The sequence below is a fragment of the Juglans regia genome, chromosome 14 (genome assembly GCF_001411555.2).
Source record: "Juglans regia cultivar Chandler chromosome 14, Walnut 2.0, whole genome shotgun sequence".
NCBI lineage: Eukaryota > Viridiplantae > Streptophyta > Magnoliopsida > Fagales > Juglandaceae > Juglans > Juglans regia.
Window position 1 is genome coordinate 16,943,658 of NC_049914.1, and position 24,604 is coordinate 16,968,261.

A 24,604-nucleotide genomic window follows, 5' to 3' on the forward strand; every position below is an offset into this window, starting at 1 on the left:
CACTTTTATGAAACTTCTTGACTAAATTTTCACCTTAGGGTACTTCCATTCCCACCACTTGGTCTCCAATGAATTAGAATTGTGGAATCTAATTTTTGCAAAGTTGATGTTTTCAAACTTCTCTACCTAAGATCAGACAATGGCAGCCTTGGGCTACACTAATCCCCATTGGTGCAGATTTAAACTCAACACAAGACTTTATAATAGTCTTAGCAACTCAAACTTAGGCAATATAGTCCAAAGCTATTGATTGATGATCCCAATAGACACAAGCAAATACTTTTGTTGTTTTGTTCGATGTCAATCAGTGGTTTTCACCCAAACAACTAGCAAGAACTACAATGAACCATATCTTAATGGCCTAAGAAAAGTGAATGAGAAACTCCACTAGAGAGAGAGAGAGGAAACTGGAGGTAAAATAAATGAGAAAAGGGGCAGGCCAACATTTGCAGAAACATTGGAAAATGTTGTCTATCACTAGGATTTTTTTTCCTTGTAAGAAAGGAAAAAGTCTTTTAAAGTGTGCTAACGTGAAAGTCGACAATGTAATGGTTTTGAATTAGAGGAAAGGCCTTTTGGCTTTTCTTGAAAGGTTGCTAGTTTGATACTACTATGACAAATCTTGAAAACAACAAATGGTAATCTATTCACACACTTGATCTTTTGTAGAAATTTTTGAGTTCAATGAATCTTGAGGGCAGCTTCATCATTCACTTCTTTTTATCGCATTGTTTGCTAGAGACTAGCAAAAAGCTAGTTGGGGGGTGTGATAAAGTGTTGGAAATGCATAATTAAGTTGTTTAAGTGAATTATATGTTTCATCAAATAAGAGTTGAGCAACTTAATTACACATCAAATTTTAGTACCGGACTCCAAATCAATTGATGCCAATATTTTGCATATAAAAATTTCACATTTGCCTCTAAAATAATTAAACACTTATATCATACTTATATGTGCAGGGCATTTATGGAAAGAAAAAAAATAAAAGAGCCATACAACAATTATTTCCTAACCCTTGTCAAGATGCCCCTTCGACGGTCCCATGTGAAGTGTGCTGGAGTGTGCAAAGGAATGGCAGAGGACGTAAACCACAGAACAACTCACAGGAGCAGCAGCAAATCAAGCGGAACAGAGACCTCTTTTTCTCTGGGTCGTTTGCATTCATGTTTGGAGGGGGCAAAATATTATTCAATTATTCGATTATTCTCTTTGTGCCGGTGAGGTAGCACGTTTGGAGGGGCCCCAGTTTTTCGATTCATTCCGTCATTGTTTGGGTCGTTTTGGGGGAATTATTATTCTTCTTTGGCAATTTTGTTTAGGGAAAAAAAAAATCAGATGTTGGGTTTTATTCTTTTTGGGCATTTTGCTAATCTAGAGATGATAGGGTAGATTTTCAGCTTGGGATTCAAGGGGTAACCCATAACCGTTTTGGGTTGGATTTTCTTTAATGTTATGTGATTTTGATGATTAATTTGTTGAATTATATTTCAATTTGCATTTAGAAAGGATTGAAGTTCTTTGTTCTTGATTTAGCTCAGTTGTAGACATAAAGGCACAATTGATACTTGAACAAGTAACAAGACTTTGATGGTTTTCTTCCACTATTTTACAGTTATCATATAATCTGTCAAGTAGTTTTATTAGGCTAAAATTTTGGGCTCATTGCTACATTATCCAACCATGATTTCTAGGAATGAGAGAATGGTTGAGAGAAGATGAAAAGAGAAGTAAATCCATCACCAAATCAGTAGGCAAAAATTGCTTCCCAAGTGTTGTTTTATTGTTTCTTACAAGTTTAATTCAATTTCTATACATTTCCTCTAAATCTCTTGGTTCTTAGTAATTTTAGAAACATAGATTCACATTTACTTTCAGTTTTACTTGTACTTGAACTTCCAAAACAACCAATAATTTTACTCTTAATTCAGTCCACACTTCCTTAGTAAATAGCCCCCATTTTGGTGTTAATATAGTTAGTGGTCGACTTTTGAATTTTATTTCTCATTTCCCTTTTTCTTTTTTTTTTTTTTGGTTCATTGCTAGATCTTTTAGTTTAATGCTTTCTTATCCTTTCAAAATTTCTTGTCACCATAAACGGGAATATGTTGCCTATTATGATTATGAAATGTATGCTTAATTCTCATTGTCCCTGCGAATTCAATCTTGGGATTTACTCTTGTATTACTTTGACAGCTTCTGCACTTGAAAGTCGAAATTATAAGTTGATCATGAATTCTTTGGGTCCAAGATTTATTCTAAGCTAGATCTACGATCTGGTTATCACCAGATCAAGATTAGATTTAAAGATATCCCTAGGACAACTTTTAGGACCCATGAGGGTCACTACAAATTTTTAGTCATGCGTTTTGGATTGATTAATGCACCCTCTAGATTGCAGTCTTTAATAAATACCCTTTTTAAGCCCTACTTTAGAAAGTTCATATTGGTATTGTTTGACGATATCTTAATGTATAGTAAGGATGAGGTTGAGCATGTTCAGCACCTGAAAATTACACTGGATTTATTAAGGCAAAATTAGCTATTTGCAAAGATGAGTAAATGTAGATTGGGTGTAGAGAGGGGTGGGGTCAGCTGATTTCGGCAAAATGAGTGAAAGTTGATCCTACTAAACTACTTGCCATAGTTGACTTGCCAGTACTTACATCATTTAAATCATTTTTGGATTTCTTAGGTTTAACTAGGTACTACCAAACATTTATCCGGGAGTATGGTGTAATTGTTGCTCCACTTACTGCCCTACTTAAGAATAATTTTTTTCTATGGAGTACAGTGGCCCAAACAGCTTTTAAGAAGTTGAAAGAAGCAGTTTCTATACCTCCGATGTTGGCTTTACCTAACTTCACTAAAAGCTTTGTTATTGAGTGTGACGCTTCAGGTACAGGCATTGGAGCAGTTCTGATGCACGATTCAAGACCCATGGCTCTTTTCAGCCAAGCCTTGAAGGGAAAAGTCTTGGCTTTGTCTACCTACGAAAAGGAATTGCTAGCCCTAGTGTCAGCAGTACAAAGATGGAGGCCTTATTTGTTGGGTCAGTCTTTTGTCATAAAGACTAATCATCAGAGTATGAAGTATCTTTTGGAACAGAGGGTGAGTACTCCTATGCAACAACAATGGATTACTAAGTTATTAGGCTATGACTTTATTGTCGAGTACAAGAAAGGGCAAGAGAATCGAGTGGCAAATGCCCTTTCCAGGCAGTTTGAGGAATCTGCTTCCGTATTCCTTATTTCATTTCCCACTGTTAACTAGCTGACAAAACTTAAACATAGCTATTCTAATGATTCTCACTTGATGGAGTTTTGTAAGAAAGTAGCTGAAGGCGAGGGATTATCTCCTAATGTTGTTCTTAAGGGAGACTTGATGTTTTACAAATGTCGATTGTATATACCTAATGATCCCACTTTTATTCAAAAACTACTACACTTACTACACAATAGTTCAAAAGGAGGACATTCTGGAGTGGATAAGACCCTTTACATGGTGAGGAGGAATTTCTTATGGCCCAGCCTCAAGAGTGATGTTAAGGAGTTCATAAGGAGTTGTAATGTTTGCTAGAGGGTTAAAGTGGAGCAATCCTTACCCAATGGACTGCTTAAGTCCTTCCAATTCCCAATAAACCTTGGACAGATATCTCAATGGATTTCGTTAAGGACCTGCCAGTCTCAAAGGGTCACTCAGCTATATGGGTGGTAGTTAGGGGTGTCAAATCGTGTTAATGGGTCGTGTTCGTGTCGTGTCAGAGTATATACATTACAGTTAATGGGTCAACACGAACACGACCCGTTAAGGGTTTCGTGTCAAAATTCTAAACACGAACACGATACGGTTTGATAACGGGTTGACACGACACGACCCGTTATGACACATTAGGAAATAAATTGACACGACACGATCCGACCCTTTTCAACCCGTTTACATTAATGGATTGAACTGATACGATATGACACGATCCGACACGACCCGTTTTATCCCATTATAAATTTTAAATATAAATAATATCTAAAAAAAAAAAAAACTACAAGTCTAAAGACTAAAATTACAATCCAAACAAATATCCACACACATTGTAACAATATATTAAAATTACATCTCAAATATGATAAACAAAACACACATAGTAAATATATTAATATTACAATCCCAAATATAATAAAAATTAAAAACACAAATCTAAACAAATCTAGAAGATGAAGAATGAGGTGGAGCGTCCTCCAAGCCCTTGCCCTTGTTGTTCTCCAACTCCATTACATCTTCAGTTAACTCGTCCAATTTAACTTCTTCTTGTATTTCTATTAAAAAAAAGACATCAGTAAAGTTTTATATTATTGAAAAATTACAGTCATTTATTTAATAAAATACTATAATATTACCTTGCTCTTCACCATATAACCAATCTCTAGTGCAAACTAATGCTTCAACAATATCTGCTTTTAGTGCACTTCTAAACTGATCAATGATACGCCCACCAACACTAAAAATAGATTCAGATGCAACTGTAGAAACTGGAACACTCAAAATGTCACGAGCCATACGAGCAAAATCAGGATAACGAAATTCATTTCCTTTCCAAAAGGAAAGAATATCAATCTTTGCATTTCTTTCTGCCCTAGGTTCATCCAAGTAAAGATCCAATTGACTTTTTTTCATATAGCCAGAAAGTTCATCAGGTCTAAATGTATCAAATTCCTGTATACAAAAAATAAATAAAAATATTTTCAAGCCAATATGTGATATGAAACAACAATATAATATATAATCAATAAACAAAAAAGATTATTTGATATTACCTCCAATAAATAATTATCATATGAAGACTGACTTTCCTCTCTAATAACAGTGCTATCAGAAGTCGTGGTAGAACATGTCGTTGTAGGAGCACTAGAAGAACCATATTCCATGAAAAGAGATGACATTTTGCTCCGAACATTCATATACTCTATAGAACATTCTCCATAAAGCTTTGTATAAGAAAAATCAACAAAATGAAGCTTGTATCGAGAATCCAATATAACTGCTATAGCCAACAACACATTGAACTCGGACCAATATTTCTCAAACTTAGCAAGCATTTTACAACACATTCTCTTCATGTAGTCATCTTCACCCTCAGAGTGCCTCTTTAATGTAAAATAAATCGAAAACACTGATGGAAAGTAGAGATTGGCTGTAGGGTATTTAATCCCAGAAAAATTACAGGTGTCTCTATAAAAACCTCTCAATAAATCGTTAATCTTCTGTACTCGTTCCCACTCAGATATTGATGGACAATGCTTAAAATTGGAATCAGTCAACTCCAAATGAGTAAAGGCATGGCGATAGAAAAGAGCACTCTCAAGCATAAGATAAGTAGAATTCCATCTAGTGGGGACATCCTGTCTCAACCCTTTCTTGCTATCCAAAGACATTTGATTTGTTGAATCCATAAATTTTACTTTCCTTGTTTGTGATCCTTTGACATACTTGATACTTTCACGAACTTTTTGGATAGCAACATCAATCTCTTTTAATCCATCTTGTACTACCAAATTCAGAATATGGGCACAACAACGAAGATGAAAGAACTCACCATCACAAAGAAGAGCTTTCTTAATGTTCAATTGAGTTTTTAACAACTCCACTGAAACATCATTAGAAGAAGCATTGTCTAAAGTCAATGAAAAAATCTTGTGTTGAATTCCCCACTCACATAGCAAATTATAAATTTTTTCAGACAAAGATATGCCATTATGTGGTGGTGGCATAAAAGAAAAGTTCAAAACTCTTTTCTGCAGAACCCAATTCTTATCCAGAAAATGTGCTGTAATGCACATATAACCATCAGTGGTTATAGAAGTCCATAAGTCAGATGTTAGACTAATTCTACCAGGAGAATCATTTAACATGCATTTAATCCTTTTTTTTTTTTCTCGATGATACATCTTAACCAAATCAGCCATGGCAGTATTCCTAGAAATAATTGGAACATCTGGACGTAAATATTGTAATAAAGATCTCACCCCCGAATATTCAACAAACCGAAAAGGCAATTCATGCTTCACAATAGCAGATACCAAAATTTCTCTATATTGTTCAGTGTCAAATTTATGAGCGCTTACCGAAATATTTCCACTATTTTGTGATAACATCATCTGACCAATATCTCGTGAATTTCTCCTAGGGCATGTCTCAATGTGACGCCTCATATTGCTGGTTCCATATTTGCTTGCTGTCATATAAATAACTCCACACATCTTACACTTGGCTCGTGGTTTGCCATCATTGTTCTCAGAATCAGGAACCATTTCAAAAAAAGCCCACACGTTTGACCGCTTCTTTCTTTTTGTTTTAACTTCCTCATTTTGAATACTTTCTGAGTCAAACGGGTCCAAATCAATCATCTCATCATTTTCACTTGCTGCTGAACTCATCTGACAACAAACAACAAGAACAAATGTAAGAGTATGACATTAATTGTAGGGGACCAATTTACGCGTAAAAAACGAAAGCAGCAATCGTGTAGATTATTTGCCCGATTTTATAATTAATTACAAAATTTATTATGAGATTGATATATATATATATATATATATATATATCTTCTAGAATTCTTGATTAAGATCATCTAGAATATGCCCGATTGAGTAGGAGAAAGATAGACTCGTAATACAATCGTGTAGATTACATTTCAAGAGACTTTGGGTAAAATAAAATAAATGAACTCTTTAACTGAATTTATTAGAGTTTTAGTTGAGTTAATTTTTGTATTTTAATTTTTTTTTCTTGTTTTATTTTTCTCCACTTTGGGATGACATACACACCAAATTTATTAAATTTTCTCCGCCATCTATTCATGTAGCAATATATAATCATCTATTCTTGTTAGGAAGAATTCTCCGTCATCTCAACAAACCACAACAAAGCTGAAATAATTAAACCAACCTTTCCCTCAATTAAACCGGCCAGTGAAATAATTATTCATGATCTGCGCTTAATCCCAAATACAATTACATACAGAAGAACATTACGATTTTACATACAGAAGAAATAAAAAATTCAATCGGGAATCATGGTGTTACGGGCCTGTTTGGATGCCGAGAAAATCTATATAACAACTGTACAATTACATACAGAAGAACAACACGATTTTACATTCAGAAGAAGCATAAATAATTCAATCGCTCATCATGGGCGTTACGGGCCTGTTTGGATGCCGAGAAAAACAATAGGAAGTTTGTACAACAGATTTAACAACTCAAAAATCACATTTTCTTACAGTGGAAGGCGCGGCGTGGGCGACGGGGCGCTGGCGGCGGCAAATGCGAATCCGTGGTTGAAATCTTTGTGGGCGACTCGGCGTCACCGTGAAACTAGAGGCCAGAGGGGGGCGGCGTCACCGTGAGGCGCGAAGACTGAAGCAAACTGGAGTGGAGGGCCTGGAGGCGACGCGACATCACCGTGAAGATGAGTGGAGAGGCGAGCCAGGAGGGCGGCGTCGTCGTCGCAAGGATTGAGGAGCCGAGGAGTTCGACCTTCAAATTGCGTTTCTGAAGAAGGCAGAACGACGAAGTCACGAAAGTGAAACACTGAAACCCGAAAGTTCAAAACAGGGGGGGCGGCTGAATGAATCGGGCTGATAGTTAGGGTTTTTTTTTAATTAGTTTTTATACTTTTAGTTATAGCCTTTAGGTTATAAGGGTAAAGGGTATAAGGGTAATTTTAACTTTCATAACGGGTCATAACGGGTCATAACGGGTTATAACGGGTTGACCCGTTAGTGACCCGTTAAGGTATCGTGTCTTAACGGGTCAACCCGTTTTGACCCGAACTCGTTAAGCCTAAACCCTAACCCGCTTTTATCGTGTCGTGTTCGTGTTGGGTTAACGGGTCGTGTCACATATTGCCACCCGTAGTGGTAGTGGATAGATTGACTAAATATAGTCATTTTATTTCATTATCACATCTCTACACTAGTAGAACTACTGCACAACTTTATATGCATCATATATTCAAATTACATGAATTCCCTAGATCTAATGTATCTGATTGAGACCCTATTTTTACAAGCAATTTTTGGAGGGAACTCTTCAAGATTCATGATGTACAACTGTGCCCACTTCGTACCACCCACAAACAGATGGGCAATCGAAGGCTATTAATAAGAGTCACCAAAACTATCTCAGATGCTTTGTTGGAGATCTTCCTAAGGATTGGGTGCAATGGATTTCATCAGCTGAGTAGTGGTAGAATACCTCAGTGCACAGCTAGACAAAGATGACCCCTTTTTAGGTTGTGTATGGTTTTCCTCTGCCTTGGCTTGTCTGTTACGTGCCTGGTACCACTCAAATTGCAAATGTGCATCAACTGCTTTTGTCAAGAGACCAAATGCTACATTTGTTAAAAGACAACCTGTACTGTGCACAAGATCGTATGAAAAAGTTTGCAGATTTGAAGTGGAATGAGCAAGTTTTTGCATAGGGTGATTGGGTTTACCTTAGATTGTAGCTGTATCATCAAATGTCAAAATCACAGCTTCGGTCTCTTAACCTTTCTCCACATTTCTAGGGTCCTTTTTAGCTGACCCAAAGGATTGGAGAGGTTGCTTTTCGACTTCAGCTACCCGCTTCGTCTCAGATCCATCTAGTCTTTCATGTGTCCCAATTAAAGTGTAAATTGGGCTCTAATGTTGTGGTTTTGCCACAATTACCTCCAATCGATGCCGATGGTACCATTGAACCAGAACCAGCTAAGGTTCTCGACAGAAGATTTCAGAAACGTCATAACAAATAGATGGTGGAAATATTGGTGCGATAGCAAGGGCAAGTAGTTAAAGATGCTACTTGGGAAGAGTTTCAGTCCCTTGCAGCGGCTTTCCCATACCTTATGCGCAAGGTGCTTTGAAGGGAGGAGGGATTTTCATGAGTTGAGAGGGTGGCGGCTAGGGCAATGGAAGGTAATAGAAGGTAGACAAAGATGAGAGGAAGCTTAGGGCAACATACGATATTGTGGGTTGATGGTTAGATGGGCTTAAGTGGTGATGGACCTCATGAACGCATGTATGTTGTAATTGGTCTTGGTTGTAATTTTTATGGGTTACAAGGCCCATAATTGTAATAAAGCCATAGTGCTTTACGGAGTAGGACTAGATGAAGTGTATAACAAGTGACTATCAACGTAGAGAATAATCAATCAAGAAAATACATATCAGAACTCAATTTCTCTTTGACTTCTTCCTTATTCTCTCCATAATTCTTTCTATTACACATTTTCTCTCTCTATTCATGGAGCATGTGAAAGTTCCCCAACCACGTTAAGCAAAGTTGTGCATTTCGGGTGCCCACATACGTTCACAAATGGACAAATAAATTTCGAAGAGTTCACAAATGTCTATCACTACAACAAAACAGTAGTGAGTTCACAAATCGACTTCACATAAAATGATCTCAGCTCAATCTAAATACAAGAGTTCACAAATGGTCAAATAAATTCCCTCACAAATCAAGATCTATGGAAATCAAGTGGTTCAAATACTACTCAACAAGTATGAAAATAAAATTCAAAAGGGAGTTTTGTACCCAGATTACTCCAAACTGAAGAAGTCACCATCGTCATCGTCGAGTGACCTAGCCTTAGAGTGATGGGTTTTTTTTTGGTTTGAAGAATGAAAGCCGTCCAATGTGGAACTCGCCGTCGAGCAATGGGTTGCGGCAAGCTGAAAGAGTAACCATTGTCCAAACCTCGTCGTCAAACAAAGGGTGAGTAGAGTTATATTTTTAGAAATGAAGAAGTTTGTCAATTTATGGCCTTTTGGTCATTTCACATACTGCCAGCGACGAGGTGTGGCCTAAGAATAGAATTTTTCGGCTTGGTTTGGTTTCACAAATATTTGAAATCACCCCATCACATCTCAACTCATCTCAATATTCAAACACCATTCAATCACAAATATTTTTCAATTCTCATTTGGATAGTGAAAGTGTTTTAACTCATCTCATCTCATCATTACAACTTTTACAAATTTTCATAAAAAATATAATAAACAATTCAACTTTTTCAAATCTAAAAAAAATAATAATATTAAAAAATAATATTCTATTAATACTTTATTCAACTTTCATCTAAAACTATTTCATCTCATCTCACTATCCAAACCATTAAACTTTCAACTTTTCATCTAATCAATTACCTAATCATTACAACTTTTTCAAGTTTTCAAATAAAATATAAAACACAATTCAACTTTTTCTTTTTCTTTTTTATAGAAACATACTCATTTCATTAAAGAACCGAATTTACAAATGTGACTTATCAATACAAGAGAATCTAATACATAGAAAATCCAGTCTATAAGCCAACTAACGCAACAACTTGAGCTTCCCCACTCACAAATTCTTTTGTGGCGGACATTGTCTTAACTTCTAATAAACTTTCTCATAACAGAGAAAGCGTTCTGTAAAAACAGAACTTAAAGACCCTCTCTATCCTCCCAGGAAAGAAAAGTACGGGACACTACTATGGACATCAAATCTAAAAGCCTAATCCTATTTATTAAAAACTAAAGCCAACAAACAACTACAAATAACCACAAAAACAACTACAAGACCACAAGCACTGGTGAGGCCCCAGACGACACGCCTACCGCAAGCATCGTCATCTCGAGCCCTGGTAGAACTAGCACCCAGCTTTCGTACGAACCACAACAACTCGGCCGTACAATCACCAACCGTAGCATCGCCCATCACTCTCGAAAACCACTTGCCCCGGACTACGTCCAATCCAAAGGCACAAACCTCACTCGGGTCAACAAAAAAACAACACCAAAAAAGAAACAAAACAAACACAAAGCACTGAAACGGACAACAAGAAATAAACAAAAAAATAAAAATGGATGAACAGTACACAATGATCGACATTGGCTCGTGCAGAAACTGTTCATGCTGGGAGGAGGGCCGACAGTCAGACTTGAAAGTCCCAGAGTCAGAGGTTCCACAGAAACCGAGCGTGGCGTCAGGAGAGGGCACCTCAGTGGCGCGTGAAGGCCACGTGCCAACGCTGTCCAGAACTTCATCCAGCGCGTGCGGGCTACTCTCCACGCCGGATTTGGAGGTCTTGAAGATCGGCGGCTGGGCGTCATGCCGGCGGGACGCGTGTAGAGATGTGATGGCTGGAAAGACTCGAACGACAATCCTCCCTTATTCGGCCTAAAAACACAAAAACAAAACAAAAAAAATACTACATAGAAATAAAAGGATAGAGCAGAAAAGGAAGAGGGCGGGGGGGCGAGGAGTCGAAGCTCCCCCCCTTTCAAACGATCTGGGGTTTTGGGAACTTTAGAGAGAAGGGGGAGGGTTATCTAAACAAAAATTATATTCAAATATTATATTCTAACTCTCTTTTAATTTTATAATTTTTTTATTTAACATTTTCTCTCAACTTTCCCAAAATCCTATAAAAATCTTAAGGAAATACTCTAGCTAAAAAGGGATTACACAAATCCAATCCCATAAACTGCTCTGCCTCTGCTATGGCAATGACGTTTAATGTGATGCTCCTAACATCCGCTTGGGATGTAACAGAGATTTAGAACGTCAGGACATGCAACATAAGATTACATACCCCTGTATGTGATAGTTAATATGTAATACATACTAAAAATACAACTAGCAGTATGCAATAATTACAGCAAAAAGTAAGGGTGAAAATAATACTTATGCCAGAATAACTAAAATCATCCTAATATTTTTTATTAAACCATAAGTTCAAATCATATCATCAGGTAGCTTAATCTTAATACAAAATATCCAGTCTCCAAAAATCTAAACCAGTTGCTTCATGCGCTCTATGGCAAAAAGGGTTATGCCTAGAAATATCAAAATTAGATCAAGTCTCATGTCAAAGTCTGGTTCCTCAATCCTCTTGATCCACTGGTCCATTGGGTTCATCTACATCTACAACTTCTATCATTTCGAATGAATTGATAGTGGGTCCACAAATGGTGAAATTTACTTGAAATCTTAGTAAGTTAGACAACCAAAGTGCACAAAGATAGACTATGCATGATGAATGATAAACAAGGAATGTATGCAATTTAGAAAAACTGTATTTGTCTCACATTTAGATTTCTCAAGAAAATAGATTTTGATACACATTTTCTTACAAAGAACATAATTTCACGTCCGTCATTAAAAACTTAGATTTTCATTATAAAAGCACTTAAAATCTTAGAATTAACATAATGTATGGTAATGTCCCAGTTCCCCGTATGCACTTTAAGTAACGTCACAGTTCACCTTGCACGTCCTACTAGGCGTGTATCCCCTCACGATCCTTCTTGTAGGTATCATACCTAGTCTGTGCTCTTTCCAAATCTCCTTGCACGTCCGCTATCTTGGCATCTTTCTGGCTACTCTCCTGCCGGAACGCCTTCTTTGCCTGGGACAACTCCTGGGCAAGCTTCCCATGACTTTCCTCTGGGGAAGCCAGGGCCTTAGCCACTTCCTGACACTTCCTCTCAGCATCCGCCTAGGACCATTGTGAGAACTCCAACGCCTCCTTCAGGCGTAACACCTCTGCCCTAGTAGCTGCCTTCTCCATCTCCACCGCATGCAAGGCAAAGTTGTTACGAGTGTGAAGAGACTTAACACGAAGGAGTTCAGTATGCAATTCACACAACTCCTCATGAAAAGAGTTGAGGTCAGCCTCCAAGGTGTGAATGAACCAATCCGCCTACTCCAGGTGACATTGCAGCTCTTCCCTCTCAGATGAAAGGCGGTCTATCTCTTTCCTAGCAAAGAAAGAGAACACCCGCCGTTCACGGACTTCCTCATTTAAGTGGAATCTATCACCTACTATCCAAGCCGCCGAGGTGTCCACATTCTGCACAAACACAAAGAAGTGAGCAACCTTTGTGCAAAGACAAACCAACACCAAAATAGACAAAAAGACAAAGGAAAAAAGAATAGTACGGGAGATAGCATTTCCTTCAGTGCTTGGCCATCTCCGCAGCTAGCCCCAAGGGAGGCGGGGGACAGCGAGGGCCAACATCCTCCACCTCACTGACTTCCCCAATCATCGGGACTTCAATCAACACTAGCTACCCCAGACTCAAAGAGGGGGCAATTGCAGCGCCAAATTAAGGCACAGACACTCTTCTAGGGGAATTGCCATCAACCCGAGCAGCAACCTGTTCACCATCCCCTTGCTCCTCAAGGGCAGCATCACCAACAATGTCCTGGCCGCACTCGAGAATCTCGCCCCCTTCCAGCGAGGATCCACCTCCCTCACGGGGGACCGTGTCCCCATCACCACCAAATGAAGAAGGGGAGAGTGAGGGAATTGACACCCTATTCTGATCTGTAAGTGGGGTCTCACCACCTGCTATGGTTATGGGGAGAGAATCTTGCTCCCCGCTATTGCTAACGCCGCCGTATTTGGCTCCAGCAAGTGCACCACCAGCGGAATAGGTCGTGCCATCAGGTGCGCCCACCCCTAAGACACCCAATGATAAAGCGGCATATATGTCATCAAAATGGTAGGGGAAGGAATAGTAGAGAATTCAAAGGAGGGGGTGCCCATGGAGTCAAGCCCCGAAGGCAAGTCCATATCAAAGGCAATCGACAGGTCAACCACGGCCTGCCCACGTCATCAAGACATGGGCTCACCGAAGGGGAGATTTTTACAGGGGAAGCAATGGGCGTGGCTTCCCCAAGGGTCATTTCAAGAGTACCTTTCACCAACGGCGAGTCTTCTCTGCCTCTTTGTGCCACCTCCACGATAGAATCAGAAACTTCAACTGTCTTCTTGATGCCCTCACCACAAGGACACTTTGTCTTAGGCCCACCCGTTTGGGGGGGCACTTTTCTTTGTTGGAGGCAGTGTAGCTTTAAGTTTGTGACCCCTAACAAGGGCACAACTGGGCACCACCAAAAACTATCAATACTGAAGGGGCAAAGGAGGTCATCTGACCACAAACCGTCGCAATTTTGTTCTTTAGCCCATTCACGGACAAGTTCAACTCGAGAGCGTTGCTTATCAAACAAATCCAACAAAACATATCGTCAGGGACTTTTGCTTAGTTAGCTTAATAGGATAGTCCTTTATGTGCAGTTCGTTTGCCAAAAATTCCCAACCATGACTAGAGATAAGGAAAAACTTACTGGTCCACTGTTTGGGGGTTGAATAACGCCCTTCGATGGCCGCCTAACATTGCCCTCGGGCATAGAAACTGCAAATGTTGCCCAGCAGCGCTATTATGCCATAGAAAGAAAGAAATTTTTTCATCGTCAAATTAGGGTACTCCTCCCCAAGAGGCTCCAAGACCTTCCGAAAAACCATGCAGGAATACATTAGTACATGCCAAGCTTTGCTATGAAGCTGGGCAAGGGCAAGACCCAAGAAACTCAAAACATCATGCATTGGGCAGATGAAAGGAAGACGTAACCCATGGGTTAAAGCACAAACTGTCATGGCCACATCTCCAGCGTGCCTCTCTCTATCAACGCATCCCGCCTTTGGAACGGTCATGTCCACGGATTCAAGAATAAGAAAGGTCAACCTCAGATTAATAAGGTTCATCACATTCAGAAAGGAATGCCACGAAAACCCCTCAAAAGAGGGAGGGGTTCTGCCGAGGGAAGATTCACCCTTGGCCTTAGGGAAAGCCCTTGACAGGTCACGGCCAGAGGGACTATTGGGAGCAAGGGAGGAACCACGGCCAGCCATGTCGAATAGGGAGAAAAAATAAAGTTTGAGAAAGATTGAAAGTTTAGAGAGAGTAAGCCCATAGGAAGGTTGAGGAAGTAAAAGGGGAAAAATGAAATGGGAAGGGAGAATAAAACCTACTGAAAATCGAGATGGGAAACCGAGAAAGGTAATCATTAGCCTCCCTTGGGAATCTGAACGATTGGCTGCAACGAAGGTTGCCATTTCTTTTGAATACAATTAAAAGCGCGGGAACAGTTACAGCTGACGTAGGCCACGTCTTGGAAAAAGGGGAAAGATACGGGCTCACACACACAAACTAGCATGGACCCCAGCGGGGTAAAGGAAAGCATCGAAGCTGCCCACGATTCAGCAGGATAGGAAACAGGTGTAGGGAATGCAAAAGAACTTAATTTCCCATGTGCTAACACAAAGAAAATTAGCGGGGGTAACTAAATGGGATATTTAGGCCCCCACAGTAGCCCAACCCACGACTAGGAGACTAGCCCAAGGTATCATTATCCTAGGGCTAGGAGGACCATGGCTAGAAGGCCCATAGCCACAACCACGTGGCAAATAACTCCTTAGGGAGTTAGAGATAATACCCACGGTTGGAGACAACCATCCTGAGCAGGATAACTCCTACAAATCAGGAGCTATCTTGGACAGAATAACTTATACAAAACAGGAGTTATCCTTTCCTTTCACCAAGGAATCATGAAGGATACGTACACAGGAATAGTAACTAGCATCAGTTACCATCACGCCACGTCCACGTCCTTCTACAAATGACCTACGAGAGGTAACAAACAATTCACATCACTACCTTATACACTTGCACTCATATTACACTTCTGGCTTAGGTATTGGAGTAAGGGCCACCAATGCCGCCCCTTTATTTTTGCAGGTCATCCGTGTGGTTGGTGGTGTGAAACACATCCTTTACATATGTGAAATTAGGATATCATAATTTTATTTTAAATCAAAAAATGACAGCATCAACATATATACATTCCCTCAGTCAAATAGCAACCAAAAGATAAGAATTTGAACCGAATATTAATTTCTTTTAGTAATACTATGCCCCTAATTTATACCATTCACTTTATCCCTTGACATTGCAGCATAATGTGATGCCAAATGGCTTATTAAAAAAATTTTAAAATATATATTCTAAACAAAATGGGGCCCAAAAACACAAAAAGGGGAAGACTATAACCTTAAATTTGCTCCACCATTTTATGTTTGAGTTTTGTGGTTGCACATTAAGGAGCAAAGTGAGTAGTATAAAATATAAATTAGGAGATATAGTAGCATTTTTTTTTTTCTGAATAACCGAATATTAAAGAAGCATACAGAATGCATGTTTACATGCAAGACACTAGTAGGAAATGCAAACTTCTATCAAAGAGAGAGCAAAACAGAAGAAATAAAAATGTGATAAGATATTTTGATTGCATAAGCTGCAAGGCCGTAAACTACTTTAATTGGATTGGCAAGGATGAAGGGTAGGTCTGTAATGTTCATAAAATCAACACCTCGTAGCTCCATTGAATAGTTTTGACTTCCTTTTTTGTTTTTCTACCTTCCATCGAATAACCTCCAAACTGTGTACTTATACTACAATAAAGAACATATTGAAAGAGGAAAATGGTTCAGATTGAATGCACGGAAGGATTTCTTCATTAAAATAATAAAACTATTAAGAGAGAATATAATTTATTAAATTATTAAAATTGTAAAATAGATATGATATTTTTTTTTAAATGACTTTTTTTATAATTTTTTTTTATTTTTTTATTTTTTTTAAATGATATGATATATTGCATTAAATTATGATAGCATGTACATTTTTGTGCATAAAATTTGTGTATAAACTGGGTTGTACAGAAACCGAAACCACCGGCCGCCACCGACGCGAACCGACTGGCCGCATCAGGAACCGACTGGAACCGGTGAAGAACCGGTCGGCATGTGGTAGAAATTTAAAGAAACCGATGTTTAGCAGTTCGGTCCCGGTTTGAAGCTGGACCGGACCGCTGAACCGACCGATATATAATAAAACTTTTATTTTTTTTAATATACCCTTATCGAAACGACGTTGTTCCACTTAAGTTTAAGTGAAACACCGTCGTTTTAGTTAATAAGCATTACAACAAATAATTGAAACGACGTCATTTGACATAAAACCAAATGGCATCGTTTTATTAAGGATGTAAGAAAAAATAAATAAGTCTGAAATGATGCCGTTCCACTTACAGTTTAAGTGGAACGGCGTCGTTTCGAGACGAGTCTTCTTCTTCCTCAGCTTCTTCTTCCCGAATCCCATCTCTGCAACTCTCTCTCTCTCCTCTTTAACTCTTCTCTCTCTCCTATGCAACTCATTATTCTCTCAGTAAAACTGTCAGAGAACCGACGCCGACCGAGAACCACCAGAAAACTACCTCAATCAGTGTCCTCCTCCCTATTGACCGGTTACGGTCAGTGCCTCTCCCATTTTTTTAGACGTCGGTCGGCATTAGTTTTGTCCAAAAATCACACCGACGACATCAATTTTTACCCTTAGTATAAATCTAAAACTTCTCAATATTGATACGTGTCTTTTTTTTTTAATAAAAAAGAAAAAAAATTGATAGATGTCTTGAATGACGTGCGGGAAAATTATATTTGCAATAAATACTTGGGCACACTTTAATGCTCTGGCCATGCCCTATGTTTGAGCAGTTGAGTGATTAAAGAAGGACATAATTGTCTGCCCCCACGGGCTTTATAAGTTTGAGAAAGGCAAAAACATACATAATTCCGGAGACAAGGCCGACCCTCAGACAAGCTTTCGGCAGTCTGTACCCCATTATTTTGGTTATTAAAACCAGACCAGAAAATGCCAAAATATAGCATAAAGCTTGGCAATGGCAATAGAATACGACAATCACGAAGTCAAGACTCTCTAATTTCTCACATGTTAGAACAGATCCTTAATTCTGAGTTTCTGGCTCTTGAAATAGAAAGTCCAGTGTGGTCCATATTTCCTTTGTGCGGCAGCTCTAACTGTACAGTATCATTTTCACTCAACATCCATGTAGAGAGAGAAATAGATAGGAAGAATGAGAGAGAGAGAAAATTGGGAGGTAGAAGACAAAGAGAAGAAGAAAAACTCACTTTAAATGGCGTCATGGTGGTAGGTGGCAATGATGGAAAGACAACACGAGAAAAGGGTAAGTGCGGGTAAGTTGCGTACGCTGGAAGTTCAATAGTTTTGAACGTAAGATGCTAAAGGGGTGGGTTAGAGTACATTAATTTCTATTAAAATAATAAAAACACACGTGAAGAGTAAGAATACGTTTAAATATTAAATTAAATTGAGATGATAAAATATTATTATTTATTATTATTATTATTTTAAAATTTAAAAAAATTAAATTATTTATTATATTTTACATTAAAATTTAAAAAAATTATAATAATAAATTAAAATGAATTTTTCAATCCAAGCCTAAATAAATTGTAAAGAAGTGGCTGGAATATCATTATTATCCGAATTGCATACGCAAAGAGTTAAAAATAGCAATTCGGTAGTAGAACATATAAATATCGTATAATTATTTTAAAAAAAATAAAATTGCACGATTCTTAACTATCATTTATTATTTAAAAATCTCTTGACCTCCCTTTGATTTGACAACCAAAAAAAAACATTTTGCTTTAGGACTAAAACCACCTTTTGCCTTTGATAAGAGTCAACAAAAGAAGCTTTTACGACAACCTTTTTAACTTTCCAAAGAGTAGGCTTTGACGAGCATTAAAGGAAGCATCCCCACGGCCAACGTCAATTTCAAACGCAACCGCGGCAACATGGGTCAGCACGCATGTGCAGTGAAAAACTTTCGCTGTTTAAACAGTCGCAGGCGGTATGTGTAATGAAAAACAAAGGACCGCAAAAGAAGATACTGCAACTGTAGTTATAAGAAAAAGCTCCAATCCCATTTAAGAACGTTGGCACGAAAACCAACTCGAGGAATCTGAAGAGTTGGTCTATTAGGACCACCACCTGCTGTAACACTGGCTCTCTCCCCCCGCGAATGACGAATTTTACAACCCTTTTTTTGATACTTTTTACTTTCAAGATTTACAGAATCATCACGTGAATCAGCCAACAATTCTTCCATCATTTGAAATTCAAACTAAAGTTGAAAAACCAGTGAGAATGGAATGAATACCAATTCCCAAATGGGAAGGGAAAAGAAGTAACTCCATTTTTAAGAGCTGCAAATGCCAGTGTCACAAGGTGCTTTGGATTCGATTATAACCCGAGCTCCTGAAGCAAGCCTGTAAGTGAAATCAAACTATACATCAAACAGTTGAATTAATTGTCAACCAATATTAATTAATATTCAAGGACCACCAAAACAATAATCTCAAATAGCCTATTGTGAACATGGGGGGGCAGAGTCGACACTTAACTTTCATCGATTTTGATCACCTTCTCGTCTTCTCTGAAGGAACCTAGCCGATTTGATTGCTTTCTTCCCGAGTTCCTATCAGTGATTCTCATACTGCCAGCATTTGAAACACAGGGAGATATGATTTGTGAGCTGTCAGCTCCATCAGAAGAGTTCCGTGGTCTTTCAGAAACAGGAGATTTCATAGATTCACTTCGTGGCTGCTTGCTCAATGAAGTCTTAATTGACCGTGGGATACATTTTGAACGTCCAGAGTTTGATTCTTCTATTTCTTCCAATGAATCTGATTGCTTACTTGTCCTGGAAATGAGATTCAGTTTTCAATGTGAGTGCTAACTCTAGAAAATTGCAGGGGAATTGACTAGACAAGGAAGGTTGGGAATTATGTTCTTCAATCTCAATTAGCACACCCTCCACCAATTACTCTGATATTTATCAAATATTCTTTATCTAATTTAATTCAACAAAATAGAAAACAAATCAAGATTAGGGAAAAATTCTAGTACACTAATTTTTTTTTTTTTATAAGTACACTTAATTTTGTATTAAAGCAAGAATTCGAAATTTTTCAATCAATGTTCAATTCCATATGAAGGAGCAATGGGGTGTTCTTACCAACATATTTCCTATATTTGCTTTTGAAAGAATTTGAGATAACTATATTTCACCCATGTTCAGGACTCTCACTAAACTGGACTGAGTGGTTGATGCTTCAAGCTAAGCTTACTCACTCCGATGTAGTCAAGCTCAGCACAATCATCAAGTCTGACTCAAGCTCAAGTAGCCTTTTCTAGCTTGGTTATTACAATTTCTACTCAATCACAATCCTTAAGTCAAAAACTCATCACAAACCAACACTTCAAACTCTCTTTATTCCAATGATCGATAGCACGTTTCCCCCATCATATATTTTTAACTACCATTACATTCTCTTTCCGTAACTTTTTTTACTAGAATACCTGACTCAGCTATGCACACAGCGAACTGAGGTGACCGTGGGGTCTTAATGAATTTGGCTCCTAAAGCAATCAATTGAAACTTAGGTATGATTTTAGCTTGTTTACTAGGTCAATGAGTCTGAACAAGCTTCAAAGTGACCTAAAAGACTGAAAGTATTAATGAGTAACTAGGAACATCGATAGTCCCAGACACTTTTGTCGGGAAACATGGTACATCAAATGATTCAGTTCGACAAATAATTCTCTCTCTTTGACGTAGTTTTCCTCCATCTTTTAATAGTCGTATTAAACCCGTCCACGAATCTGAAAGTTTTAAAGGTGTAGAAAATAATCTAGCGTATAAATCTGATTCGACCTGAAGATAGAGGACCTTTACTGGTTGAAGCTACTCAAAACCCAAGAAATTTGTTTCTTTTTTGAGTTAAGATACTCCAATTTTTAAAAACTCCTTGTAGAAAAAAAAACATTCAATTATTGGTAAAATCTAAACCTCCAACCTCCACCGTCCCCACCCCACCCCACCACCTTAATCCGAGTAAGGATCATCAGTTTCCCCGTGTGTTCAAAAGATGTAATATTGCAAGAAAGAAGTGAATCAGACTAACCTGGCAGCATTGCATGAAGAAGAACGTTTCAGAGCATTAACATCAGCTCCTTCTTCCTTCAGAACTTTTGTCTCAATCAGGCTCCCGCTAAAATATTCTTTGTCTTCCAATCTCAGGCCCATCAGCCTTGGATTCTCCGTAAAGCAATCAAGCTCCCCCAGCATTACTGAAGTAGAGAACAATGGGGAGGGAAATTTTGAATGGGAAAACCTGGGCTTGTAGGTGGGAATGAGGCCAAAACTATGGTCTTTCACTGATATTGACCCACATGAGATCAATTGCATCAACACATTTGTGGCCTTTAGCCGTGCATTGGTCGGCATCCGAATTTCTTCCTCTTCAAGAATCCTAAAACTGTTAATTTTACTAGCGTCAGCTCTAATCAATGATTCCAAAGTTTCAGTCTTCCCACCCGATGAAGACGCACTAGAGGTAGATGGAGGTGGTGAAACCGACTCCCTACATATCTCAGAATTCTCTTTCCCACGTGAAATCTGACTTCGATAAATCTCACTACATTCAGGTTCTAATGACGTATCATCAGTTGACACACCTCTTGTACAAGTTTCTCGGGGCTTAGGTCTGCTTACATTTTCCTCAGTTTGTGTTGAAGCATCAGCTAAACCATCACTCTTGTGAACCTTGTACTCTGTCAGGCTTAGAGACCCACCCCACGAACAATTCTTCTCAGCTCTCGACTCCGGAGAAACACTAGAGGAACCAGGTCCTTGAACTGGAGGAGAAAGCTCATCCTCTTGGGAATGTTTGGTCTCCTTTCCATTCTTACTGGAAGAAGAGGAAGAGTCATCGTGACTTCTAGAAGATGAGGGCTCAGGTAATTGTCTCAAATTCTGCGTTTTTATAATTCCAATGGGACTGAATCGATCTGTAAGGAAAATACTCCCAATTTTAGTTCAAATTTCGTTTTTCTGTTGTTTTTCTGTAGTGTGGATATTGAAAAAAATCAACCAAATGAAATAGACTCACCAATATAAGCTTCTTTGTTCGGTCAGGTAAAATATCAACGAAAATCAACTAGTTTTCTATACATGTATTGAGCAAGCAATAGGTTAGAAATGAAGCAAGGATGCCTTTTTACCTGAGTTGGAGTCTTCGAAGAGCTCAGAACCTTTGAGCACATACTCGGTTCCATGAGCAGGATGAATCAGATCATCTTCACAAAGATCATGCCATACAAATCCATTCTTGTAACTTCTGCATTTTCAAATAATACAAGACCAAAACAAATGAGAAATAAAATAAATAAATACTAGTATCAAAACAAACATTCGGTTTATTTTTTGAAAATCAGAGGAAAGAAAAATCGAAACTTTTTGTTCCATGCCAAAACAAAAATAACGGTTCTGGGTTGGTTCTATTAGCATCGAAAGAGAGCAAAGTGGCCCCATTTCTTCTCACCTCTTACAAGACCAAGAATAGACGGACGCCATCCCTCTGCCTCTCAGAACATTAAGCCTTTCAATCACATCTGAGAAAAAAAAAAAGAGAGAAAAACAAATCAAACTAAAAATATGATTAGAAAGCCAATCATGTTGTTGTTGTGGGAATGTTAAGGGTGGCGTCTCTTCTGTTTGGATACCTCTCAGGTAGAGCCCGTCCGGGGAGGAGAGGGGAACCTCCATGAAATGAGGGTGCTCCAACTGTCGATTGCGGCAGAGATAATAAACCACGGGGACGCTCCGATACTGCTGATACTTGGGCGACTTCTCCCTCCACACTTTTGCCCTCTCCGGACTCACTTGCCTCTGGTACTTCTTCATCCTCCCCTCCATTTCTCTCTCTCTCTCTCTATCTCTCAGCCAAAACAAATCGTTTCATGAACTCCAAACTCCCAGAGCTCCACGCATCACAACACAACATAAAACCCTAGTAAAACCATTTAAAGAAAGATCAGGTTCAGCCGCTTATCACAACCCACCAAAAGATTTCATGCTAAGATTTTTGTGTTATGGGTAATGGGTTGAACAAAAATCAGATCTGAGCATATGCTGATAACTGTGAGAAGTAAATGCAAAACGAATTATACACTCGTAGAAAAAGTGATAAAAACAAAAGATAGTACTGAATCACAGACTCGATGGTAAGGGGAAGTGAAGTTGGGGAAACTTCAGGAACGAGAAAAGCTCCAAAAAATTGAGGTTGACTTTGCCACTGCTACTGAAGAATAATAAGAATAAAAAAAGATGGCAAAGACAAAGTGATTGATTGAGAAAGAGAGAGTACCCGATGAGTAACGGAACGGTGGTGGACTCACTGAACTGCACGCCCGCATTCAATGCTTCGTATGTCTTGGCAGCTTCAAAACGATGTACAGTAAACAGAGAAAGAGAGAGGGAGAGGGACAAGACGGAAGGCTGCAACTGGAAGCTGCTTCCTTGTGTGTTTTGTTTTTGGTTACTGTTTTATAATTCTAAACCGGCTTTATAGCTAGTTGAACTGAAGACGGACGGTCATTGGAGCTTCCAGGAGTTACCTCGTTGCATTAAAATAAAAGTATGTTGGGGTTTGCCCCTTGTGCATGCGATCCGTAGCTTATTATCCTATTTTAAAACTCAGTACATTGTTTACCTCTCTTTTGGCTTTTTCTAAAAAACTATAACACAACTTAAAAAGAAAACATCAGTTTTTTTTTTTCTTTTATTTTTTTTTTTTAATCGAAACACCAAGACAACAAAAGCGCTAGCACCTGTTTATGCAAAAATCTAATTTTTTTAATACATCACTTTATATATTTTATCTGCCTCACTTCAAATTTAATCCCATATTAGATTAATTATCTAACTCGATAATAATAAAAAATTATATTTTAATATTCTTTTAATAGTCATATATTGTGGATTTAGATTCTCTAGAGTTCTTGCTCAAACTCTATGATTTATGAGCTATTTGGATAGTGAGATGAGATTAAAGATGTAATCGATTCGATTTGGTCGGTTTTGGACAAAATTTAAGACCGAACCGGTATGCACCAGTTTTACATTTTCAAGAATCGATTCCGCACCGATTACCACCCTAAACTGGTATTTTCGGTTTTATCGGTTTCGGTGCGGTTTTCCAATTTTAATATACTATTATATATATTATAGTATATAATACTATAGTGATAATATATTTTAGTATATTATAATATATATTATAATTGTATTATAGACTATAGTTATATTATATTGCAGACAATAGTGATATATTATAATACTAGGTCGAAACAACGTGCAAAGCACATTTGCCTAGTTTGGTGAGACATCGATATTTATTATACATTAGTTTAAAATATAACATAATCCAACACATATTTATAATATCGATAGTTTTAGCAAAGTTGTCTCCGATAAGTTTAATACAAAACTAACAAAAATATCAATTTAAAATATGAGTCATTTGATATTTTTACTACGATGCATCATTTTTGTCATCTTGTACTACATCAATAGAGACGACGTTGAAATTCTTATGTTACTGTTGGTTGAGTCGATTGGGGTCTACCAAAAGTTCAATCATCCATTCTTTTTGTGAAACTTCTGCTACGAGATTTTCTATATATGGCAGATGCTCCTGCGAAGAAAATTTTTAATAGGCTTCCGTGATTAATAAAAATTTAAAAAATAGATGTGCTAAAAATTGATGTCTTATAAATTAACACAAATCTTTGAATGCAATGTTCTTAATTAAATTACTATGCATGTTATAAATAAAAATAAAATTGGCATAATAGATAAGTATATAAAAATCAATTTAAATAATTTTTGTTATAATTTGTTTTTAATTGTTTTTTTGATAGAAAACGCAATATGCTCATAAATAATGTAGTAAACATGTCAAAAATTCTAAGATTGATTTTTTTACTCACAACAATAAAGGC

The 24,604-nt window shown here is 38.0% G+C and overlaps 1 protein-coding gene and 1 long non-coding RNA gene across 3 annotated transcripts; both read right to left on the reverse strand.

Moving 5' to 3' along the window:
- Window positions 1–5,968: 5,968 nt before the first annotated feature.
- LOC118344536 lies at window positions 5,969–8,952 on the reverse strand. The gene is made up of 4 exons (XR_004798348.1): window positions 8,494–8,952; window positions 8,253–8,409; window positions 7,277–7,547; window positions 5,969–6,431 (listed from the first exon to the last, which is right to left on the reverse strand). It is a non-coding gene; the product is annotated as an uncharacterized LOC118344536 (long non-coding RNA).
- A 9,696-nt stretch (window positions 8,953–18,648) lies between these two features.
- Window positions 18,649–23,143, reverse strand: LOC108989712 (protein UPSTREAM OF FLC). Of its 2 annotated transcripts, none has more exons than XM_018963430.2 (7): window positions 22,969–23,143; window positions 22,325–22,611; window positions 22,144–22,213; window positions 21,824–21,939; window positions 20,725–21,610; window positions 19,161–19,460; window positions 18,649–19,026 (listed from the first exon to the last, which is right to left on the reverse strand). In XM_018963430.2, exons 2-7 carry the CDS (start codon window positions 22,515–22,517, stop codon window positions 18,957–18,959), a joined length of 1,635 nt encoding a protein of 544 aa, XP_018818975.1. In that variant the 5' UTR covers window positions 22,518–22,611; window positions 22,969–23,143; the 3' UTR covers window positions 18,649–18,956. The 2 variants fall into 2 exon arrangements, with proteins under 2 accessions (XP_018818975.1, XP_018818976.1); XM_018963431.2 differs by lacking the exon at window positions 22,969–23,143 and adding an exon at window positions 22,820–22,909.
- Between the last annotated feature and the right edge of the window lie 1,461 nt (window positions 23,144–24,604).